At 39.2% G+C, this 23,281-nt stretch overlaps 2 protein-coding genes across 2 annotated transcripts in view; both read right to left on the bottom strand.

Annotated features, from left to right (window-relative positions):
- The window catches only part of LOC139743639 (scavenger receptor cysteine-rich domain-containing protein DMBT1-like), a 263,637-nt gene that overhangs the window by 218,684 nt on the left and 21,672 nt on the right, over positions 1 to 23,281 (bottom strand). The window lies entirely within an intron of this gene.
- LOC139743630 (uncharacterized) lies at positions 1,699 to 22,406 on the bottom strand. The gene is made up of 7 exons (XM_071654098.1): positions 22,238 to 22,406; positions 19,086 to 19,265; positions 17,122 to 17,436; positions 13,224 to 13,544; positions 12,486 to 12,567; positions 11,916 to 12,157; positions 1,699 to 3,000 (listed from the first exon to the last, which is right to left on the bottom strand). The coding sequence occupies exons 1-7, from the start codon at positions 22,404 to 22,406 to the stop codon at positions 2,795 to 2,797; spliced, it is 1,515 nt and encodes a 504-aa protein (XP_071510199.1). The 3' UTR covers positions 1,699 to 2,794.

The following is a 23,281-nucleotide window of genomic DNA, read 5'->3' as shown; positions in this document are numbered from 1 at the left end:
GCGAAAACACAAAGTATCTGTCATGTCTACATTGGTGGGTGTTACTCGTTTATTTCTATTTTGTGGTTGAAACTATCATCCACAAATGTCAAAATACATACATCAGAAAAAAAAAGAATTTTGTTTCATTTTTTCCCCATTTTCAGTTAACTTTCATCGCATGTTTTGAAAGTGATAATTCCCCCCAATTTTTTAGAAATAATTTGTAACTGTAATCACGCATATTCAATTCATATCAAATACCATTACACACACACACACACACACACATATATATATATATATATATATACATATACATATATATATATATAATATATGTATACATGGACAATTACACTTTCACCTTTCACATCTCCACCTCCCCAATCCCCAATCCAGATGCGCGGGCGCGCGCGTGCGCAAGCACACACACACACACACACACACACACACACACACACACACACACATACATTCGTATACAGCAGGTATAGGTAAGTGCATCAGCAAAAGCCAATAGCCATTTTACGATTTGTAAGCCTTCATTAACTTTGTGGGCAACGTCTGCGAATAATTTACGTTTTTCGGGCGGTGTCCAATTTCTGCATTATTTTGCAGGCGATTTTTTACATTAGAGGTTGATGTTTTTTCTGCATTAGTGGGCGTATCTATGCTTGTAGGCGTCTCTACATTTATGGGTTAACAAGGGACCTAATGAATCGGGTGCATGTTATAACACAGGTTATGCACTTGTGACTGTGTGAGCGTTATATCATTTAGGTACTTTTGCTCGCTGTTAGTGTTCGACGGAATCCGAATCCATTTGAATTTTCAACCCAGGTTGATGTGTGCCACGATTCTTCTTTTATTAATGAAAGATTAATAGAAGAGCGGTATTGTTACCAATCTTGTTCAGGGGAAGTATATGGGGAGAGAAAAATGATTTTGTCAGTAACTGCAATTTGCACTTCAAAAAGAAAGACTAGCATACACAGAAATGGAGGCATCATTATCCTTTCTTTGCGGGTATCGCCCACGCCTCCCCCATTGAAGCCTAGTGGTATTTTCGAGCGCTAAAACGAACCATAGCGTACCGACCCCAGGCGAGCAGTTGCGATCTGTGCCAGATTTAGAGTTTCGAGCGCTCAGTGGGTAGCGCACCTCATAAGCTTTTTTTAGAGGGGGTCACACATTTTGTAGCAACAGGTTCATTCACCTCCTCACATGTTCAACTATACAAATCGTACTTACAGAGATCCCGAAAAATAGAACGAACTTTTTGTATTATGACTACTAGTATTTATTATGTGCCTGTTACCCGCATTGTTCACACACGAATTTTTGGTAAACTTTTGGACTGGGCTCTTTTGACGCACATCGGGGGGTGGTCCAATTTTGGCTCGGGTCGGTTGTTACAGTAAACAGTGTTCGAGCGCTCCTCTGGCGCTGGTACAGCGCTGGAACGCACCCTACATTTCAAGTCAAAACAGTTCAAATATCACATTCCGAGGACATGGTGCAAGGCCTCAGAATGTTGGAAATGTCTTACGACGCTTAAGTTCTATCTCTTAAAGTCCACTCAAACAAGATATGAGACCAACACTAAAATGCTTCTTAATCTTAGATTTATTGATGAAGAAAAGTTGAATCAGACAAAGTAAGAATAAGTTTCCTTAGAATCATAGATTAAAAAGAACAACTATCCATCCACCCAAACAACGACACGCGCGAAAATGCAAAAACTTCTTGTAAAATCGAAAACTATATGCATGTAACAAACAGTACAAAAACATGTGTTCATTTGTCAATCTAACTCAATGGCGTATCCGGAAGTTCCCATTTTAAAAGTTTTTACCGAGTACATGAGGACTGTTAGTTTGTCGTTTGTTGTTTACACCTACTGCTGTCTCAAATTCGGAGATATTCTCGTTCTTTTTTGACAAAGTCATAAGGTGATTACTCAGTAGTTACTTTTATCAGTATACACCTAATAATAGCAATATCAGCAAGTCGAACGTCTATTTTGGAGAATGGCATATTCATTTTAAAGCGGGAATGAGACTGCCTATGGTGCTGTTACTTTATCGAAAAGATACCAACTACTCGTGCATGTAGTTACTCTTTTTTTTCTCCTTGTGATAGAGCTTTCTGGTTTATCTAATATCATCAAAATGAGTATTATACTCTGTGCTTCAAAAAATCACAAGAGTAATCTGAGCAATAAAGAAATAATGAATAAAGAAATAAAGGCATGTGATTTTAATAACAGATATTAACTCTTACTGAAACATAGTTTAAGTCGGGTTTAAAGTGTATCTGCTCAAGGGCCAATGTTTTTGTGGCCTTTATTTTCCGAGTCTTGCAGCAAATCTGCAACTTAGAACTAAATCGTTGATCAATATTATTTTGAATCATATGAATTACTAAACTTTTTAAATAATTCATTTCTTCTTCAACTTGCATGAAAACTACACATAACAAGAATTCACCTATACTCAGGGAACGAGAATTTTCCACACGAAAGTCTGACATGGATCACAAAAGAGTCAAGATGGAAAATGGAGGCGAGTTCAACATTTTGTAGTCAACTTCTGGACCGCGAAATCACCCCATATTGATAAAACTAAAGGAAGAGAATGTGAAGGGTGTTTCACTATTATGGTAAGGAATAATACCTTTTTGATCTTACGGCAAACGTTATAACAATTAACCAATGAAATCAAAAGGTAGATGTCTGGTACGTTTCTTTTCGTAAAGAGTGGAGGAGGACTTCGATCTTTCAGAGCATTCCAAGGGTAGGCCAATCAAACGGTTACGGGGTTGAAAGAGGACCGTTACCGCACTGCTCAAGAGGAACACATCGGTCTCCACTCCAGTCTTTCACCAGGCCTCCGAGACAGTTGCAACCAGCCACGCACACTGCCGGGCAGATTCTACCACCGCCAGGCGGGTTGTCACAGGAGGCGGGTCCGCACCCAGACCCACATTCGAGATACTCCATTCCGATTGGGCAGAGATCTGAGAAGAAGAGGAACATAGCATTGCTCTGATGAAGTATGAAGACGTCAGGTACCATATCTCAGTCAAACATGGGTGGGGGCAATTCATGCAGCGTTTTGTCCGATAAGCTACTGAAATCCTTGCATTTAATTGGCTGAGAGCAAATTTAAGAAAAAAGAATATTCCACAAAACGCTTCATGAAATACAACCCCTCCATTTCATTTATTTATCAATCCAGGAGGGTGTTTCATAAAGCTGTTCTTAAAGTTACGAACGACTTAAGAACGACTGGTGATCAGTTCTTATGTGATACTGTAGAAGTGGAAATTTTCGCGGTGTGGAAATCGCGCAGCTCAATAGCGTGAAAATTAAGCACGCGAATAATGCCTTTTGTTCCAGTAATGAATGTCCTGATTCCGCGCGGAATTACTCAAAATCAATCTTACCCGGCCGAGCGCGACGCGAAAATATCTCCCTTTAGGCCTAGGCCTACAGGGTGAATGTTTGCTGCGATATGGGTCTTGCATTGCCTGAGTGCATGCCGCCTATTAGTATACTTATCAGAATTTCAATAATTCAGCACAAGAACTGATCACCAGTCGTTCTTAAGTCGTTCGTAACAAGAACAGCTTTATGAAACATCCCCAGGCTTATCTGGCTGGTTTCCTCTCAGGTGAGTCTTCATTATAATGGGGATTACAGTGGGATAAGTTGTTAAAAGCCTGTATCACAGCATAATTATCAAGATTTGCTATATACATTGGTATAGCAGTAATTAATACTGTAGCGTGGTGTCGCAAGTTGGCCGCTTTGACAACTTCAGCGTTGAAAGATATCAAGTCTATAATATGTTTGATTTAAGTTACTTGCAACAGATATAGGATTAGCAACCACAGGAGCAGTAAGAGTATTGTTGAGATGAGACCAATGTCAAATCATTGCATTTTAAAATATGTTTTTTTTTTCTTATTATGGAAACAAAGATTTAGATGAAGTAAAAGCCTTAACGTCTGACATGTCTCGCAAAATCTTAATAAAATTTCCCGTCTTAATTCATCATTACATAAAAACTCGAAATATTTTATGTTCATCAATACTTTTCTTCTGTTGTAACAATTAAGAGATTACAAAAAAAAACAACAACAACCTAGAAATGTCGCTATGACGACTGGTATGCCTCCGCCAAAGTGCATGGTTCTCTGAATAGGTCTATAGCACAATGTCTTGACAATGTGTGATGACAGTTTCACATAACCGGCAAAATATAAAAAATTACAGGTTTGTCACAAATACATTGAATGTTCATTTTCCTTGAACTAGGTTTATTTGGATGAATGACTATACTGTCTAATAAGAGTGCAGGTATTTGGGGATGTGTACCCAACTTTTGACCCTTTTATAAGTTTAAAGAAGAAGTGAAAATTTAGCACTTTAACTTGACCTTTGACCTTTTCGCCTTTGACCTTTTGACAAGAAACTTCCAAGAGAATCTGTATTGGGTAATACACGTACATGCATACACTAGGTTTCAAGAAAAAATCCTGCAAATTGACCTCGACCTTTGACCCCCTGACCTTTGACCCATGACCCATAGATTCCCTATATGATCACTGTCAGTCAGTACATGCATTTATACTAAGTTCCATGAAGAGCCTTGAAATAATTGTGAAAAAGTGAAATTTTAACATTTTCACTTCACCTTTGACCCTTGACCTTTGACCTCATGACCGAAAGCTATCTCTGGGGAATCTTTATTTGGTAGTTCATGTAAACACCAAGTTTCAAGAAAATACCTCCAGCCATTGCAAAGAGACAGGGGAAATAGTGAAATTTTGAACATTTAACCTTGACCTTTTGACCTTTGGCCTTGAGCATGTGCACCCAAAAGTTGATAGGCACAACTTCGCTACCTCATACATATACATGCCAAGTTTCATTAGGATACCTCTAGCGGTTTTTTAGATACGCTTTCCACAAAATCGATTACATAATGCCTCCGGCGACACTTAGTGGCGGAAGCATAAAAAGAAAGAAAGCAAATCATGCACATACAGTTGGCAACAAAATTATTCAACCCGTCTCTTGCATTTTGGACACTCTGGCATAATGAATTACATTATAAATGCAGATTATTACTAAATCATACAAGTAGTGATCAGATAGTTTGTTACAAGTAAATAACAGATCAGTAGCCTTTGATTTGCATATAGTCACAAACTTTGATCATTCATGTATAAAGAGATATGGGCCAGTGAGCACATTTATGGTCATTTTCAGTCCTCTCGGTGATCACTGAAGTGCAACGTGAAATGCTTCGTTGAACATGGTTTGTTCACTCAATGTTTTGATAGGTGACACAATATGACTGAATTTGATGTAGGATTCTTAATATTTCAATTGGTATTTTTCATTGTATAAAAATATTTAAATGAACTAATTACTAGTGAAAGTTCTACCATAGAGTTTGTACAGAGGTTTAGCCACGATATTAATGATTCCAGGTTTAAATCATGTCAAAAATGAATATAACCCATTGAAATGGTAAGAGGTGTGTATAGAATGGCAAGATATTATTTAAAATTCCATAAAAACAACAGAAATTAATTGTGATCATCAGACCATAACACGTCATGCTTCAGTGATCACAGAAAGGTCTGAAATGACCATAATGTGCTCACTGGACCGTATCTCTTCATGCATGAATGATCAAAGTTTCTAACTATATGCAAATCAAAGACTATTGATCTGTTCACCACTTGTATATGATTTAGTAATTGTAATGTTATTCAATTTGCCATAGTGTCCATAATGCAAGGGGGTTGAATAATGCTGCTGCCAACTGTAGCAAAGGAATAGTTGTGAGGCTGGGATATAATCTCATCTACATCATGCCACATCTCTCATCCCATTTACAGCAACACTCTTTCTCGAATTCCATAATTTATGTTTTTTCCCTGATTTCGATAAAACTTTGCCTATTTTCCTTTTTTCATTTCATGTTACACAACGGGGAAGACGATTTGAAAATGTAATGGATTTTCTACTTATCCCTTCACTTCGTAACTCAGAAACCCTTAAAGTATACAGGATCCATGAGCCTCTTCAGTGTTGCCACTGTTCTACCAGAGGGCCCTGCTATTATTATAGGTTTTCAGGGTCGATTTCATAATTTCGTCATTCAAGTTCCTATTCTGAGCATTCGATTCACGCATTCCACGCTCGCAGCACTGAATCAGCAATCAAATTCAAAATCCGGTCATTCGAATTCACTATCCGAGCATTCAAATTCATTGTCGGAGCATTCAAATTCACTATCGGAACATTCAAATTCACTATCGCAACATTCAAATTCACTATCTGAGCATTCAAATTTAACAGAGGAGCACGCATTTCATCGATGAGCATTCAAATTCATGTCAAGCTGGCGACGGAATCTCGTCGGTCATTCAAATTCGTGAATAGGCAACCATGTTCCAAATAACTGCATTAAATTTAAAAGAAGCCCTGAAGTTAGTTAGTTTGGGGCCGTGTATGCAAGTGTTTTTCATTTGGCTTTGAATATATTGGGATTATATATGACTATTATTTATTTGGCAGTAGAGATCCACCTGTTCATTGTAAATTTTGAACTCGCGCTTAGCGAAAATGAACATACAGCACATGTCCCTCGGATTGTACATAAAATGGAGGTCCCATGTGTGAGAGAGCACAATTCATGCACGTAACAGATCCCACTTCATTTATTCATCGCAAAGACCAGGGTGTTTAAGGCATACATCCAACTAGACCCCATATGAAAGACCAGCTATTGCAGCTGAATATGGGTTATCCAGCCATATTCTTTGATGGAAAAAGAAACAAACAATCAAACATTAGGCACTGTATAGGCCTACAGACGAGCACAATACGGGGGGTTAGTTGACACCTTCGAGGGAAAAAAAAAACTAAACAATTTCGACTACTTGAAACTGATACATGAACATTTTATACGTCTTGCTTGTTGTTTATTGCTGTCTTATTGGTTTACTTTTGCGGGACTATGTGACATCACTGTGTGTCAGTTTGTCTTTAAATTGATAAATTGTCTTAAAATTGATGAATTGTCATTATATGTGGTTGGTGTTGGGGCGTTGTCAGCATGCAGTATCATCACGAAATATGATTAAATTGTCGTTGTGTTGTTTGGGTGCACTGCTGATTGGACCTTACAATTTGAAATTTATTGAGATGAAAAACAAAGAATACATGAACAGAGAACAATGTTGAACCTGTAAACAATCATAATTACACTATATGCAAGCCTTCATTGGTTGTGTTGGCCCTTTTTCCTTTCTTAAAAAGTCTACTCCATTTTCCTCCTTAAATTGATTGCACGAAGTAGGAACTTGATCGCCTAAAAATGAAATTGAACGCTCCAAACAAGCTCATCGGGACTATCACATGACTATCGCATGAATTTGAATGCACGAGTAGGAAAGTCGGTGCTCGCATTTGGAAATGGAATGCGCAATCGTAAATTTGATTTCTCGAAAACGAAATGGAACGCCCATAAGTTACCGCTCGGATTCTGAATTTGAATGCCCGAATATTTTCGCGCGTGTGCGCTGTGTGAATTTGAATGACAAAAGTATGAAATTGACCGGGAAAACCTATATTACTCTAGCATTGCCAGGTACCCATTTATACGCCTGGGTCGAGAGAGACATAGTGGGTAAAAAATCTTGTCCAAGGACGTAAGTACTGGGCGAGATTTGAACTCGGGACCTCCGATCGGGAGTCGGGAGTCTCATCCACTATGCCACAGCGCCCCCAACATGCGACATATCGAGATCTTATCGAGATATGAAGCTCCTACGACTTGAAGGATGATACCAAATCATGAAAGGAGCATTTTTTTTTTGTGCCATGTAAGATCTTGCTTCGAATGTGCGAAATTTCATCAGGCGACCCAGAGAGCAACCCACTACATCTTCTCAACAGAGATCGTATGCTGAAGTGGTGGGATCCTCAACACGGACTTTCATGATGATTCCACCTCGAGGGCGGCTGAAATCGACCCCACCCACCCGTGGCTTCCACTGACAAAAGCTCAACAGGGGTGGCACGAGCATCTACGTCTCGTGACGGCAACATGCTGTTAACCTCCCGCTCTAACTTCGGTGAACACTGTGTGAGTTCTCGTATATTGAAGTCAAAATCACAACCAATTTCTAACAGTGCTTTGAAAGTTTGTACCGAAAATTTGAATTGCAATGATAATGTTAACACTGGCGAAGCACAAAACGCTCTTCAGGAGCGACCGCATGAACTAATCAAAAGTAAAATTAATAATTTGATGAATGGTTCAATCCCTCCGCTCAGAAAGAGGGGTCTAAAATTTGCCCATTTGAATATTCGTAGTTTAATTTCTAAAATTGATGAACTTAGATTACTTCTGAGACATACATCCCTTGATGCCATTGGTTTGAATGAGACATTTTGTGATTCCATGATTGATGATTCTGAATTGCATATCGATGATTATGTCCTATTACGTAGAGACCGTACAAGACATGGTGGCGGTGTGGCTGTATATATTTCCAAAAGATTCAACTATAAAATAAGAGACGATTTGAATTCATCTACTTTAGAATGCCTTTGGTTTGAATTGCATTATCCAAATAAGCCTTCCATCCTTGTAGGGGAATTTTACAGACCTCCGAATTCTCACGTCGATTTCTCTGACAAATTAGACAGGACTTTGGACTCTGCTCTCTCGGAACATATGAGTTGTATTATATTAGGTGATTTCAATTGTAATTATATGCCACACCAATATGATGTGATTGCCGAAAAAGTTATGTTTTATACAAATATGTACGGACTAAGTCAGTTAATTGATACTGCTACAAGAGTTACAAATACTGCTTCTACTTTAATTGATTTGATATTTGTGTCAGACAAAGAACTTTATAGTGAATGGGAAATATTTGAGACTAGCATTAGTGATCATTATTTGGTATATGCTATTCGGGATTTCAGTGCTAAGATCCATCAAAAATCTGAATGTGCGGAATTTCGCTCATTCAAAAATCTCAATGAGGAGGAATTTTATAGTGATTTGAGAAGTGCTCCGTGGCAGGTCATAAAAGATATAGACGACGTTGATGATGCGTGGGATATGTGGTTGACTCTTTTCAATGATGTTATCAACAAGCACATACCTTTGCGCAAAAAGCGGATAAGAAAACATGCATGTCCATGGATATCTGATGAGATTGTTAAGCTCATGACGGAACGTGATAAAGTTCTCAAAGCTGCTAAATCTAACAATAGTGATGATCTTTGGAATACCTATAAATATCTAAAAAACAAAGTTACTCATCTCATGAGAATAAGAAAAAACAGTATAACACTGACCAAATTTTACAAAATCGTAACAACAGTAAGAAAATGTGGAAGAGCTTGAGGGAAGTTACGCCTAAATCATCACCCATTTCTCCCAATACCATAAAGGTTGATGATGCAGAAGTATCGGACAACGCAAGTATTGCTGAAGCATTCAACAATATTTTCATATCTAATGCTACTAAAATTACAAAAGACCTACAGAGGAATACTTCTCAAATGATATTAGATGAGGACAAAGGCTTTGTTCCATCTCATTCTCAATTTGATTTAAGTATGATAACGAGAGATTTTGTATTGAGACAGATCGAGCTTCTTGGCATAGATAAAGCAACCGGAGAAGATCACATCAGCTGCAAACTTTTAAAGATGACAAAGAATGTTATTGCAGAATCTCTTTGCGATATTATCAACAAATCCCTGTCTACGGGAGTTGTTCCACGTGAATGGAAAAAGGCTCGGGTAGTACCAATATTTAAAGCAGGAGATATTTCTTCGTTGAATAACTACCGCCCCATCTCAATCTTACCAACAGTGAATAAAATTATCGAAAGGACCGTACATCAACAACTGAGCGAATTCATGAATGCGAATGATTTACGACACCCTAATCAATCTGGTTTTAGACCATTTCATTCCACATCAACTGCTCTTGCAAAACTTGTGAATCAGTGGTCTTTGAATATAGATAATAATCAAATTTCTGGAGTTGCCTTCATAGATCTTCGGAAGGCATTTGACACTGTAGATCATGACCTACTTTTACATAAATTAAAGTGTATAGGGTGTAGCAAGACGACTGTAGATTGGTTCAAATCCTATCTAAGTGACAGACAGCAAGTGACGCAATTCAAAGGAGCCAAGTCCCACCCTTCAACTATTAAATTGGGTGTACCTCAAGGGTCAATTCTTGGTCCCCTTTTATTTTCAATATATCTACCCGAGTGTACTTCAGAAGGTGTTATAGATATGTACGCTGACGATACGACCCTCACTGTCAGTGCTAATGACGCAACAGTTTTAGAAGAAAAGATAGCTGTTGCACTAAATAAAGTAATGGGGTGGATTAAGAAAAATCGGCTCGTCCTTAACACTGACAAAACTTCTGTCATGATTATCGGCTCCCGTGCTAATCTCGGGAAAATTGAAAATTTCAGTATTTCATTAGATGGTAGTCGGATTAAAAGAGTTCAGTTCACTAAATGTTTAGGTGTTTTAATAGATGAAGAACCGAAATGGTCTAAACAAATCGAAAATGTATGTAAACGTACCCAAAAAAGTGTCTGCGTGATAAAGAGAGCGAAGGCTTTTTTGCCCCAACAGTTCTTAAAATTACTTTATAATAGTCTAGTGTTACCACAATTTGATTACTGTTCTGTTGTTTGGTCAAACAGATTTCAATCCCATACAACTAAGCTAGAAAAAATTCAAAAGAGGGCAGCAAGAATAATTTTGGACAAAACATTTGACACACCGTCAGCTGATTTATTCAAAAGTCTTAAATGGATGACACTAAACAAATGTTTTGATTTCAGCCGCGTTATGATGATATATAAATGCGTCCATAACTTAGCACCTTCGTACCTTCAGGTGCACTTAGTTAAGCCTATAGTGATGTACATGAACATCATACAAGGCTAATAGACAGTGGAAATCTATGTGTACCAAGATATCGCTCTGATTGTCACAAGTGCAGCCCAATCGTATCCTCTGTACTTGAATGGAACAGGCTATAGATCATTCAATTAGATCAGCTTCTTCCATATTATTATATTCATTTAAGAGATTGTTTGAGCAAAGTTGCTATTTGTAAGTAACACCCGAAATTCATTCTGGGCTTTATCATTCCTGTATAATAGCGTTTTTAATTGTTATTTCAGCATTGTGGTGAACTCTTGCTGTGGCATGTACTTTTTATGTTACTGTGCAATGTACAGTATGCTGGTATGTATCTACACTGTATTATGTCATCTTCTGTATATACGTTTTGCTATTTAATGTACATATGTTCATCAATATTATTCAGGGCTCCATGGAAGACCGCTATTTATTGGTGAATGGACTACCCTGACAAAAGATTAGAAATAGATAAATAAATAAATAAATAAAATCTCACAGTAACTACAACATCTTGCTTTAACCAAATTATTATATGTATTCAATGAATTCTTACTAAACATGCGACATATCAATGCATATGTGCATATATCGTCTGCTGGCATCAGATTAGAACGTGTATAGTGAATCTGGTGTCTTGATATTGGAAAAAAAGAAGCACATAAATATATCTGTATATCTTGGTTAAAAGAGGATAAGGCACCGATCTACCAGAAATATGTCCCTGGAATGTTTTCACGATGAAGGCTTAAAGTTTTTGTAATCTCTGCATCTCTGTATCAGTCTGTCTGTCTCTGTCTCTTTGTCCGTTTATATGTGCCTCTGTCCCCCATTCCCTCTGTCTCTCTCCCGCCAACCCCCCCCCCCCACCTCTCTCTCTCTCTGTCTCTCTCTCTCTCTTTCTTTAATTTTCTTCAATATGACCTACCTGGCCCACTCGGACATTCTTCCAGCGGTACACATCTCTGTCCGCCTTCCTGCTCCAACACTGTTCCCGCTGGACAGAAACAACCTGCAACACATTGTCGGGTGCATATCTGGGGGCCGGGGTTATCACAAGTCGCGGGACAAGCCGTGCCGCATCGATTGTACGTCATTCCCGAGGGACAAGTGCAACTCACCTGCTCATTCCGGGAGAAGAACTCCGCAACGCAAGTGCAGGAGTTTGACCTAAGCAAATGTTAGGAAATATGATTTCATGACTACGCGTACACAAAGGAAATAGAAATGTTGCGTTCTAGAGGAGACCAGACTCCATTGTGCTCGTTATTTGACTGTGTCGTATAACTACCATGTCTTAACATTGATTAGTCTTTAATGCAAGAATAACGGAAATTGTATTGAATCCAAATCAAATAATTCCATTTTCACATAAAGTAATGCATGGTGACATACGTAACGCTTACACGGGTCATAATAACCGGGGGATTACTTTCGTTATTTCATACTCCCATGAAATTATGAAGGGCCCTATTTTGAAACTACAAGTATACTGTACCTGCATTCGGCCAGGGGGAACAGATCGCAAGTTGCAAATGTGCAGGGGTCCACAATGCACTGCACAGGATTGGAGCATTGCTCTACTTAAAGAAAAGCAAAGATTTGAAAGATAAAAGAATTGATAAAAACTTGTTAGAACATCGGAGTGGTTAATGCTGGATAATCAGTGGAGGTAAAATTAAAACGCAGTTTTAAATTGAAATTAAAATGACCCCATTTGAGTCATTTTTGTGACCCCGATGCTTGGTTATTTAAAGTGACCACGGAGAACATGGCCACTTTTAACCCCGGTTGTAGTAGGTGCATAGTTGGCCACGGAAACGGGGTTAAAAATTACCCCGTTGTGGTTATTTCTTTTAAGAGTGCATCATTAGGATTGTACTTGGTGTTTGTATTTGAGTGTGTGTGTGTTTGTGTTTATGTTTGTTTGTGTGTGTGCGTATGTATTTGAGGCTTTCTTATCGATATGCAGTGAAAATCTATTGCTGTCATCATTGTTTTAGACAAGAGAAAGCAAAATGCCCTTGGCATTGAATTGCAAAATGTAATAAAGCATTAGAGTATACCATAGTATACGATTTCATATGAACGGATGTAATGGTTGTTTATTCATATTCTGTTAACCCATACGCAACAAAACAAATTTCAGGTAGAACCGTTCACTTCTGGTGACAGCTATGTGGGCGGGTTTTTTGCCACTCCATGGAAATTAAGGAACGTGACAAATTTCACTCACCTGCGCATTCAACACCAGCGTCCTCGCTGTGATGGCAGTTATGCTCGCCATATCCGTCGTGCCCGCATTCTGTCAGGTTTTGTTCACTTCCCTCGCATTGCAAATCATCAAAGACTATCTGACCCTGACCTTCACCGAAGTATGCTCGACTAACGGCCCTCCTTGCGCTCGGGTAGCCCAGCATCCTACACACCACATGGGCGTCGTTGAGGTCCCAAAAGTCGTCACAAACGGTTCCCCAAGCACCGTCGTAGAAAATCTCCACACGGCCCTCTCTGGCACTCGGCCCACCAGCGAGTCGGACGTCAAAATTCACGTTTTCTTTTGTTGGGTACAAAGACATTTTAAATCGTAAGTTTCATTCCCATTTTGCTCTTTAAACTTTACTTGCACTGCTGCATCACCTAGATGACAAGGAGTTGTGATTGACAATACTCGTCAATATACTCGAGTATACTATCTACTCTTCGTTTTCAGGTCAGCTCGTCGGCTATAACATCATTTGGATTGGGCCGTGTTTCTCATCCATTGCTATCCTATCACATAGAAATTGTGACATATACTTCCTACTTTACTCTATTTTCATATCTCGTTTTGTTAGTTGATTACCATTGCAGATTTATATTCATACTATTGCCAAAAAGATGCGTCGATTCCACACTCGACAATTTTGCTGTAGCTTTATTCCAGTCATGAAAAACCATTCACTTTCAACTTCGGTGTTTTACCTAAGCTCAACGTCAAAGATAAAACCAAACACTTTCTATGGTATTCTATGGAAAATAAAATGTACCCTTGTTTACAGTCTGGTAGTATTACATAAAATATTTCAGCATCGTCATATTAAGGAATGCATGTTTTCTGACACGGAGGGAAAAGTAACTGACAACTATGTAGCTTGAAAAATCGAAGTGCAAATTGAGTTGTTTATATTGTGTATGTTGTACTTTATATCCCAAAGGAAGTCAATCAATGCGCTTTTATATTGGGAGGCAACATACTACATAAGTTGATGACAACGTGATCGTCATGTAAACACAATGTATATATGTGAGCCATAGGAAGTGTATCACTTTCTTAACTGTTAAAGAAATTAAAACCATTCACTTTCAACTTCGGTGTTTTACCTAAGCTCAACGTCAAAGATAAAACCAAACACTTTCTATGGTATTCTATGGAAAATAAAATGTACCCTTGTTTACAGTCTGGTAGTATTACATAAAATATTTCAGCATCGTCATCGTCAGGGGCTACGGTACCAGGAGACTTCAACAAGCCATCAACAAAGTTCGTTCTCTCCCCAGATCTGAAGTTCTCAAACCGCAAACCAACAAGCAGGACACCAATGACAGAATACCCCTCGTGACCACTTTCCATCCCAATCTACCCTCTCTCCACAATATCCTTCGTGATAACCACCATATCCTTCATACCTCTGATCGTCTCTTACAGGCCGTCCCAGATACTCCCATCCTGGCATACCGACGCCCCCACAACCTCAAGGATCTCATCGTCCGTGCTGAAGTACCCTCCCTCACTGACAATTCTTCTCCTTTACAGCATGGCACATTCAAATGTTCAGCCAGTAGGTGCATCATTTGTAGCATACACATCCACGAGAGTGACTCTTTCACCAGCAACTCTACCGGCCTCTCTCACCACACGAAGGGAAACATCACTTGTACCACCACTAATGTCGTGTATCTCATCACTTGCAGAGTTTGTAGAATCCAGTATGTTGGGGAAACCAAGACAACACTCAAAAGACGCTTCTATGGACACAGATCTACTGTCAACACAGCCAAGCTCGACACTCCAGTGGGCCATCATTTCAATCTACCTGATCATTCCATCACTGATATGACTCTACAGGGCATTGAATCTTTAGGCACTCGTCCAGACACAGTCAGAACCAGCAGAGAGTAGCTCTGGATGAGACGTCTTCACACTATCCAACCCCATGGCCTCAACATCCAGGAGGGAAATGACTAACCACCTTTTATTTCCTTTTATTATTATTACCATTGTTAAACTGCAAAACCAGTATCCCCTACAGTCAAGCCCTCAGACTTCGCCGTATCTGCTCTGAGGATTCTGAGTTTTCTTTCCATGCCAGGAACCTGAAGAGACATCTCGCAGCCAGGGGCTACGGTACCAGGAGACTTCAACAAGCCATCAACACAGTTCGTTCTCTCCCCAGATCTGAAGTTCTCAAACCGAAAACCAACAAGCAGGACACCACTGACAGAATGCCCCTCGTGACCACTTTCCATCCCAATTTACCCTCTCTCCACAATATCCTTCGTGATAACCACCATATCCTTCATACCTCTGATCGTCTCTTACAGGCCGTCCCAGATACTCCCATCCTGGCATACCGACGCCCCCACAACCTCAAGGATCTCATTGTCCGTGCTGAAGTACCCTCCCTCACTGACAATTCTTCTCCTTTACAGCATGGCACATTCAAATGTTCAGCCAGTAGGTGCATCATTTGTAGCATACACATCCACGAGAGTGACTCTGTCACCAGCAACTCTACCGGCCTCTCTCACCACACGAAGGGAAACATCACTTGTACCACCACTAATGTCGTGTATCTCATCACTTGCAGAGTTTGTAGAATCCAGTATGTTGGGGAAACCAAGACAACACTCAAAAGACGCTTCTATGGACACAGATCTACTGTCAACACAGCCAAGCTCGACACTCCAGTGGGCCATCATTTCAATCTACCTGATCATTCCATCACTGATATGACTCTACAGGGCATTGAATCTTTAGGCACTCGTCCAGACACAGTCAGAACCAGCAGAGAGAAGCTCTGGATGAGACGTCTTCACACTATCCAACCCCATGGCCTCAACATCCAGGAGGGAAATGACTAACCACCTTTTATTTCCTTTTATTATTATTACAATTGTTATTCTCTTTTTCATTTTTGAATTTCATTCTGTTCTTTCCTTGCGCTTTTTCCATTTGCAGACCCGTTTATTCTTAATCAATTCCTTCCTCTAGTCCGAGTCTCTTTTATACAGCCCATTTCTACCTAAACATACACACACTTGGTTTTGTTGGTTTATACATACTTGTGCTTACTATGCCTTGCCTGCTTATCTACATACAATGTATACAATTTTCTCTCCCCCACTTTTTTCATATGTGTTTTATTTCATTTCTTTTATCAATATCTTTTTCATTACTGTTATTTCAATTGTCATTATCATTACTGAGTGTGTATATACACTTTTATATGTTTGATTACTTCCTTTTGCTGCCTCTTCCTGGTAATCCTTTCAGGGTTCTCTGCTTGCTCAGCCCCCCCCCCCCCTTCCCCTTGCTGTTGCCTCTTTCACTCTTTCCCTTTCTTTATCCCTCTGGTGTTCCTTATCTTCTTTGATGTTGCCTCCCTATTCATCCTTTTCCTTCCTTGGTTGCCCCCTTGATCCTCTTGATCAGCACTGACCCTCCTCTGCCTTTTGTCTGTCCACTCTCCTCTGCCCTTTCTCTGTCCACCCTCCTGCTCTAATCCCCCTCTCTTTACCTGTTGGGCTCCTTGCCCATGACCTCCCACCCTCTCCTTTGTTTTCTTTGTTCTGTGTACCCAGCCTGTCCCTGTCTGTTCTTGTGTGTAGTCCTTATATGTGATTGCTTTCCATGCTTGTTTGTCATTTTGCCTCTGACGAAGATTCTGCTAGGATTGAAAGCTCAGGCCCCTTTTGACTCCATTTTAATCCATTGGCTCGCCTTTATTGGATAAGCAGTTTCCAGCAGTTTTTTTTTGCCACAGAAATTAAAAGACATAAAAAGAAAAGCATTTGACAGGGAAATTTGAGAAATATTGATTCATCAAGTCTTACAGTATGTATATTGTGAACGGGAAATTCTGCCCACTCACCTTGACATACAACACCAGCGTCCTCTAAATGACGGCAGTTATGCACGCCATATCCCGTGTGACTGCATTCTGTCAGGTTTTGTTCACTTCCCTCGCATTGCACATTATCAAGGACTATCTGACCCTGACCTTCACCGAAGTATGCTCGACTAACGGCCCTCCTGGCTCTCGGGTAGCCCAGCATTCTACACACCACCTGAGCGTCGTTGAGGTCCCAAAGGTCGTCACAAACGGTCCCCCAAGCCCCGTCGTAGAAAATCTCCACCCGACCCTCTCTGGCGCTCGAACCATTAACGAGTCGAATGCCAAAATTTCCTGGTGTTTAATCGATAAAAAAAAAGAAATACAATTTTCAATTTCTCTTTATTTCTTGAACATTTTACCGTTATTTCTGCAAGAATAACAGAACCAGAATGTCTCAAGTGTGACGATTTGTTGAAGAAAAGTCAAAATTTGAGAGTTAAATTTAAAAGAATGAAGAAAGTGAAATTCGAGACAAATGAAAACAAGTAAATATTTTCTTCACTTTATTCTTTCCATAATTTATAAGGAATGCACTTCGAGTTGTCAAGCTGAACCTCAATAATGTTTGCTTGGTTTTGTACTAGTTTCTAGGTGTTACAAAAAACATTTCCCACTTTTGATCCTTTATAGTTCAAAAACTATATGTCAGATTGACATGAGCAATAGCTGAATAGTGTACAATTTTGTTGGAGGTAATTTGAAAATGAAAGCATGCTTCAGTTTCGTTAAATTCAACATTAATTTTTTTTCAGTTAGGTTTCAGATTTTGCTCTATTTTCAACCCTCTGTACAAAACTTCAACTTTGCACAGGGGTTATTGGTGTGTATGGGAGTGTGTTGTTGATACCCAGACAATGGTCCTACACAATGGCCAGGATTGGAATGCTCTATTACACATTTCTGAGGAATTCCACTATCACAGCTAGTCTTTATTTATTCTGAAATGTGGTGTATGCAAGCACATGGAAACATGTGCTTATTTTTTTTTCATGTGCATGCATTTCACCCTGTATCATGAAGTCAGACTAGCAGTGCTGAAGACAATCCACATGAATAAAAAGCATTTATGTGCCTTGCAGCAAAGCTCTGAACAGGTGGTATCCAGGTCCATTGTTCAGGGTCATTGTAAACACACACTCACATACACACTATTGGTTCCTGTGTAAAGTTCAAGTTTTGTACAGAAGGTTAAAATATGATCAAAATCTGGAACCTAACATTGAAATAAATCATTGATTTCAAGAAACTAATATATTTTTTCATATCTAAACCACCTCCAACTAATTTTGTACACTATTCAGCTATTACTCATATCAATGACAGTTTTATCTGATATATAGTTTTTGAACTATTAAGAATCAAAATTGGGGAATGTTTTTGTAACACCTAGTACAACAAAAGCCAGGTACAAATAGTATACAAGATAAAGACACATAAGATTTGATTGAGAGAAATTAATTTCTACAGTAACATGCTTAAGTTGCTATATTTCAGTGTCCTCCGGCAGGTGACCGATGTTTTTTTAGGAGTTTCTTTTTCTTGGGTGAGACTTAAGCGAATTTGCAGGTTATATAAACCTAAATGGCTGCTCACGTTATACGCATATACTATAGTTTGGCTTCAATAATTAATTTTGTTTTCTCCCGATATGCGAAACTCTGACATGGATCACAAGATTCAAGAAGAAGAAGAAAAAGAAGCCTATTCCATATTTACGGTCATATTTACTTTAACATTTAGATAATAGGGAATAAGACATCATTTCTAATCACAGGGCAACTATGAAACGACTTAACTATCATACGAAAAAAAAAAAGGTTCGGGCCAGTTTCTATTTTGGATAGGGAGGACTAAAAGTGGAAAAGAGAGTGAGAGAGAGAAAAAATGGAGGACTGGGAGTTTTCAGGAAAGTCGGTAATAGTTTGAAAGTGGATCGTTACCGCACTGAGCAGGAGTAACACACCGGTCCCCGTTCCAGTCGATCACCAAGCCTTCAGGACAGTAGCAGCCAGGCCGACACACTGCTGGGCAGAATCTACGGCTGTTGAGCGGGACGCCACAGCGGGCGGGCCCGCACCCTGACCCACACCCGTTAAACGTCATCCCAGGTGGGCACCGATCTTAAATAGGAGAGAAACATCACACATCTCTGATAAGGACTCGGGGATAACTATACAACAACAATAGTAACACCAACAACAATCCTAGACATTTCAGCCATTTGTTCTTCTGGGCTCTTATACTTATACAATATCCCCTCATGTGATTCGATATGAGCGTGGGGAATAATTACCGAGTAATATGAATTTCAAGAGCCAATATAGGCCTATCATCAGTGCTTGCTGTAACATGCTGTCGTGAGTTAGACTGATATATGATAACTTCAGTGTTCAAAAATCGCAGTTCAATAGGTTTAAATTGCCCGTAACAGATATCATGGATATAGTATAGGTTTTCCCGATCAATTTCATACTTTTGTCATTCAAATCGATTAATGTGCATTCAAGTTCACAAAACGCACTTACGCGAAAATATTCCGGCATTCAAATTCAGAATCCGAACAATAAATTTCATTTATGGGAGTTTTTTTTTTTTTTTCGTTTTCGTTAAATCAAATTCACGCTTGGGCGTTCAATTTCCAAAATAATGCGAGCATTGCATTTCCTACTCCTGCATTCAAATTCACGCGATAGTACCGTCATAGTTCTAATGAGCTTGTTTGGAGCGTTCAATTTCATTTTCAGGCGATCAAGTTCCTACTTCGTGCGATCAATTTAACAAGAAAATTGAGTAGACTTTTTTAAGAAAGGGGAAAGGGCATTTACAACCAATGAAGGCTTGCATTCTTGTATTCTTTGTTTTTCATCTCAATAAATTTAAATTGTAAGGTCCAATCAGCAGTGCATCCAAACAACACAACGCCACAATCGATGATACTGCATGCCTGACAACGCCCCAACACTTATCACACAATTGAAATGCATCAATTTAAAGACAAACTGACTCACAATGATCTCACATAGTCCCGCACACCGCAAAAGTAAACCAATGATATAGCAATAAACAACAAACAAGACGTATACAGTGCTCATGTTATCAATTTCAATGTAGTGGATTTTTTAAAGGTGTCAACCCACCTTCCGTATTATGCTCGTCTGTAGGCTATACAGTCCCTAATGTTTTTTTTATTCATTTTCCATCTAGGAAGACGGCTGGATAGCCCATATTCAGCTGCAATAGCTGGCCTTCCATGGGGTGCAGTTGGATGTAAGGTGGGACCATTTCACCGGGTTAAACCCCCTGCTCTTTGAGATTAATAAATGATGTGGAATATTTCACGTGCATGAGTTATGACTCTCTCACACATGGCATCTCCATTTTATGTCCTGTCCGAGGGGCTTATAGATGTGCCTGTATATTCCTTTTCGTGGGACCCGAGATGTTCATCGTGGATCCCGATATATTCAAAGCTAAATGAAAAAGACGCACACACACGGTCCCAAACTAAGTTAATTCAGGACTTCTTTTAAAATAATTGAATGCAGTTATTTCGAACATGGTTGCCTATACACGAATTTGAATGACCGACGAAATTTTATCGCCAGCTTTACATGAATTTGAATGCTCATTGCTGAAACGCGTGCTCCTCTCTTGAATTTGAATGCTCCGATAGTGAATTTGAATGACCGGATTTTGAATTTTATTGCTGATTCAGTTTGGAAATGTTTTCACAAAAAAATGATCAGAGGCAAATTTCTAAGAGCCGAAAGTGTCTTCGCCAGGCGCGTTCTTCACTGAACAGGAAAAAAAAAAGAAAAGTCATTTTGTGCATAAATCGCGGTGAGATTGTTGCAAGCGGTACTTCTATGAGGAAATCGATTTATGACACAAAACAAACAACAACAACAACACCAACAACAACAACAACAACACACACACAAAACAAACAAGCAAACAAACAAAACCTCCTATGCTGAAGAGATTCTTAGTTGGTCACGGCTCAACTTATCATCACGTGTTAGCGTGTTAACACTTTTCTTCAGATTTGAAAACCTAGGATTCCCCCGTTTAAAAAAAAAAAAAAACACGAATGGAGTGGATATGCCTATAAAAATCTCTCAAATCGGGATAGTTCTCTCAATGATATCATCTATCTATCACTGCATTATCAAACTGTCAAATCTGCCTTAGCGGCCACCTGTCTAAGGAGGTCACTCTTTTCGTTTCCCATAGGTGGCCGCTATAGACACGTGTGACTGTATATTAAATAGGCCTACTACAGGTACAGAAAAGTACAATTCGGAATTGAAATCAACTAGAATAGAATTATCACAACATTGATCTTGTTGTAATAAAATTATTGGGAAGTTTTCCTTCGTCCTGTAAGATCACAAAGCAACAACACTATCTTCACTTATTCAAATATTAGTTATTCAATCATATCACCTTGACAGAACATCATTTGTTTGCATGTTTGCATCAAATATGAACGTTTGTGATAAGTAATCGAGTGACTGCATTTCGCTTAACCATAGAAAAGTGTAGTTGCTGATTCTTGGATGTACATGTATTGCCATAAGTCATCTTACAAAGATATGAAGCTCCTACGACTTGAAAGATGATACTAAATCATGAAAGGGGCTTTTTTTTTTTTCGTGCCACGTAAGATCTCACAGTACCTACATCATCTTGATTTAACCAAATAATTAAGTGTATTCAATGAATTCTTACTAAACATGCGACATATGCGCTCGTATCTTCTGCTGGCATCAGAGTAGAGCGTGTATATTGAATCTGGTGTCTTGATATCGAAAAAAAAATGAAGCAAATATATCTGTATATCTTAGTTAAAAGAGGATAAGGCACCGATCTACCAGAAATATGTCCCTGGAATGTTTTTGCGATGAAGGCTTAAAGTTTTTATAATATCTGCATGTCTGTATCAGTCTGTCTGTTTCTGTCTCTTTGTCCGTATGTATCTCTGTCCCCCATTCCCTCTGTCTCCAATCCCCCCCCCCCTCTCTCTCTCTCTCTCTCTCTCTCTCTATCTCTCTTTCTCTATCTTTCTTTCATTTTCTTCAATATGACCTACCTGGCCCACTCGGACATTCTTCCAGCGGTACACATCTCTGCCCGCCTGGCTGCTCCAACACTGTTCCCGCTGCACAGAAACAATCTGCAACACATTGTAGGGTGCATATCTGGGGTCCGGGGTTATCACAAGTCGAGGGACAAGCCGTGCCGCATTGATTGTACGTCATTCCCGAGGGACAATCTTCTGCAGGCATCAGATTAGAACGTGTATACATAGTTAATTTGGTGTCTTGATGTTTCAAAAAAAATGAAGCAAATATATCTGTATATTTTAGTTAAAAGAGGAAAAGGCACCGATCTACCAGAAATTTGTCCCTGGAATGTTTTTGCGATGAAGGCTTAAAGTTTTTGTAATCTCTGCATGTCTGTATCAGTCTGTCCGTCTCTGACAGGGGTTATCACTGTGTCTTTCATTTGTCTTTCTTGTTCCCGTTCACGGTACACATGGAACACGAATGGAGTGGATATGCCCATAAAAACCTTCCAAATCGGGATAGTTCTCTCAATGATATCATCTATCAATCACCGCATTATTACACATTCAAACCTGCCTTAGCGACCACCTGTCTATGGAGGTCACTCTTTTCGTTTCCCATGGGTGGCCGCTATAGACAGGTGTGACTGTACATTAAGTACTACAGGTACAGAAAAATACAATACTGAATTGAATCAACTTGAATAAGATTATCACAACATTGATCTTGTTGTCATAAAATTATTGGGAAGTTTTCCTTCGTCCTGTAAGATCACAAAGCAACAACACCATCTTCACTTAATCAAATATTAGTTATTCAATCATATCATCTTGACAGAACATCATTTGTTTGCATGTTTGCATCAAATTTGAACGTTTGTGATAAGTAATCGAGTGACTGCATTTCGCTTAACCATAGAAAAGTGTAGTTGCTGATTCTTGGATGTGCATGTATTGCCATAAGTCACCATTACGAGATATGAAGCTCCTACGACTTGAAGGATGATACTAAATCATGAAATAGTCTAGTGGGATTTGGGGAAAATATGACTGTTAGTGGCATTTTTT

This window comes from Diadema antillarum, unplaced genomic scaffold (assembly GCF_040938485.1).
Source record: "Diadema antillarum isolate AM-2024a unplaced genomic scaffold, OU_Dant_1.0 seq00001099_RagTag, whole genome shotgun sequence".
Taxonomy (NCBI): Eukaryota; Metazoa; Echinodermata; class Echinoidea; order Diadematoida; family Diadematidae; genus Diadema; species Diadema antillarum.
This window is presented reverse-complemented; position numbering and strand designations above follow the sequence as displayed.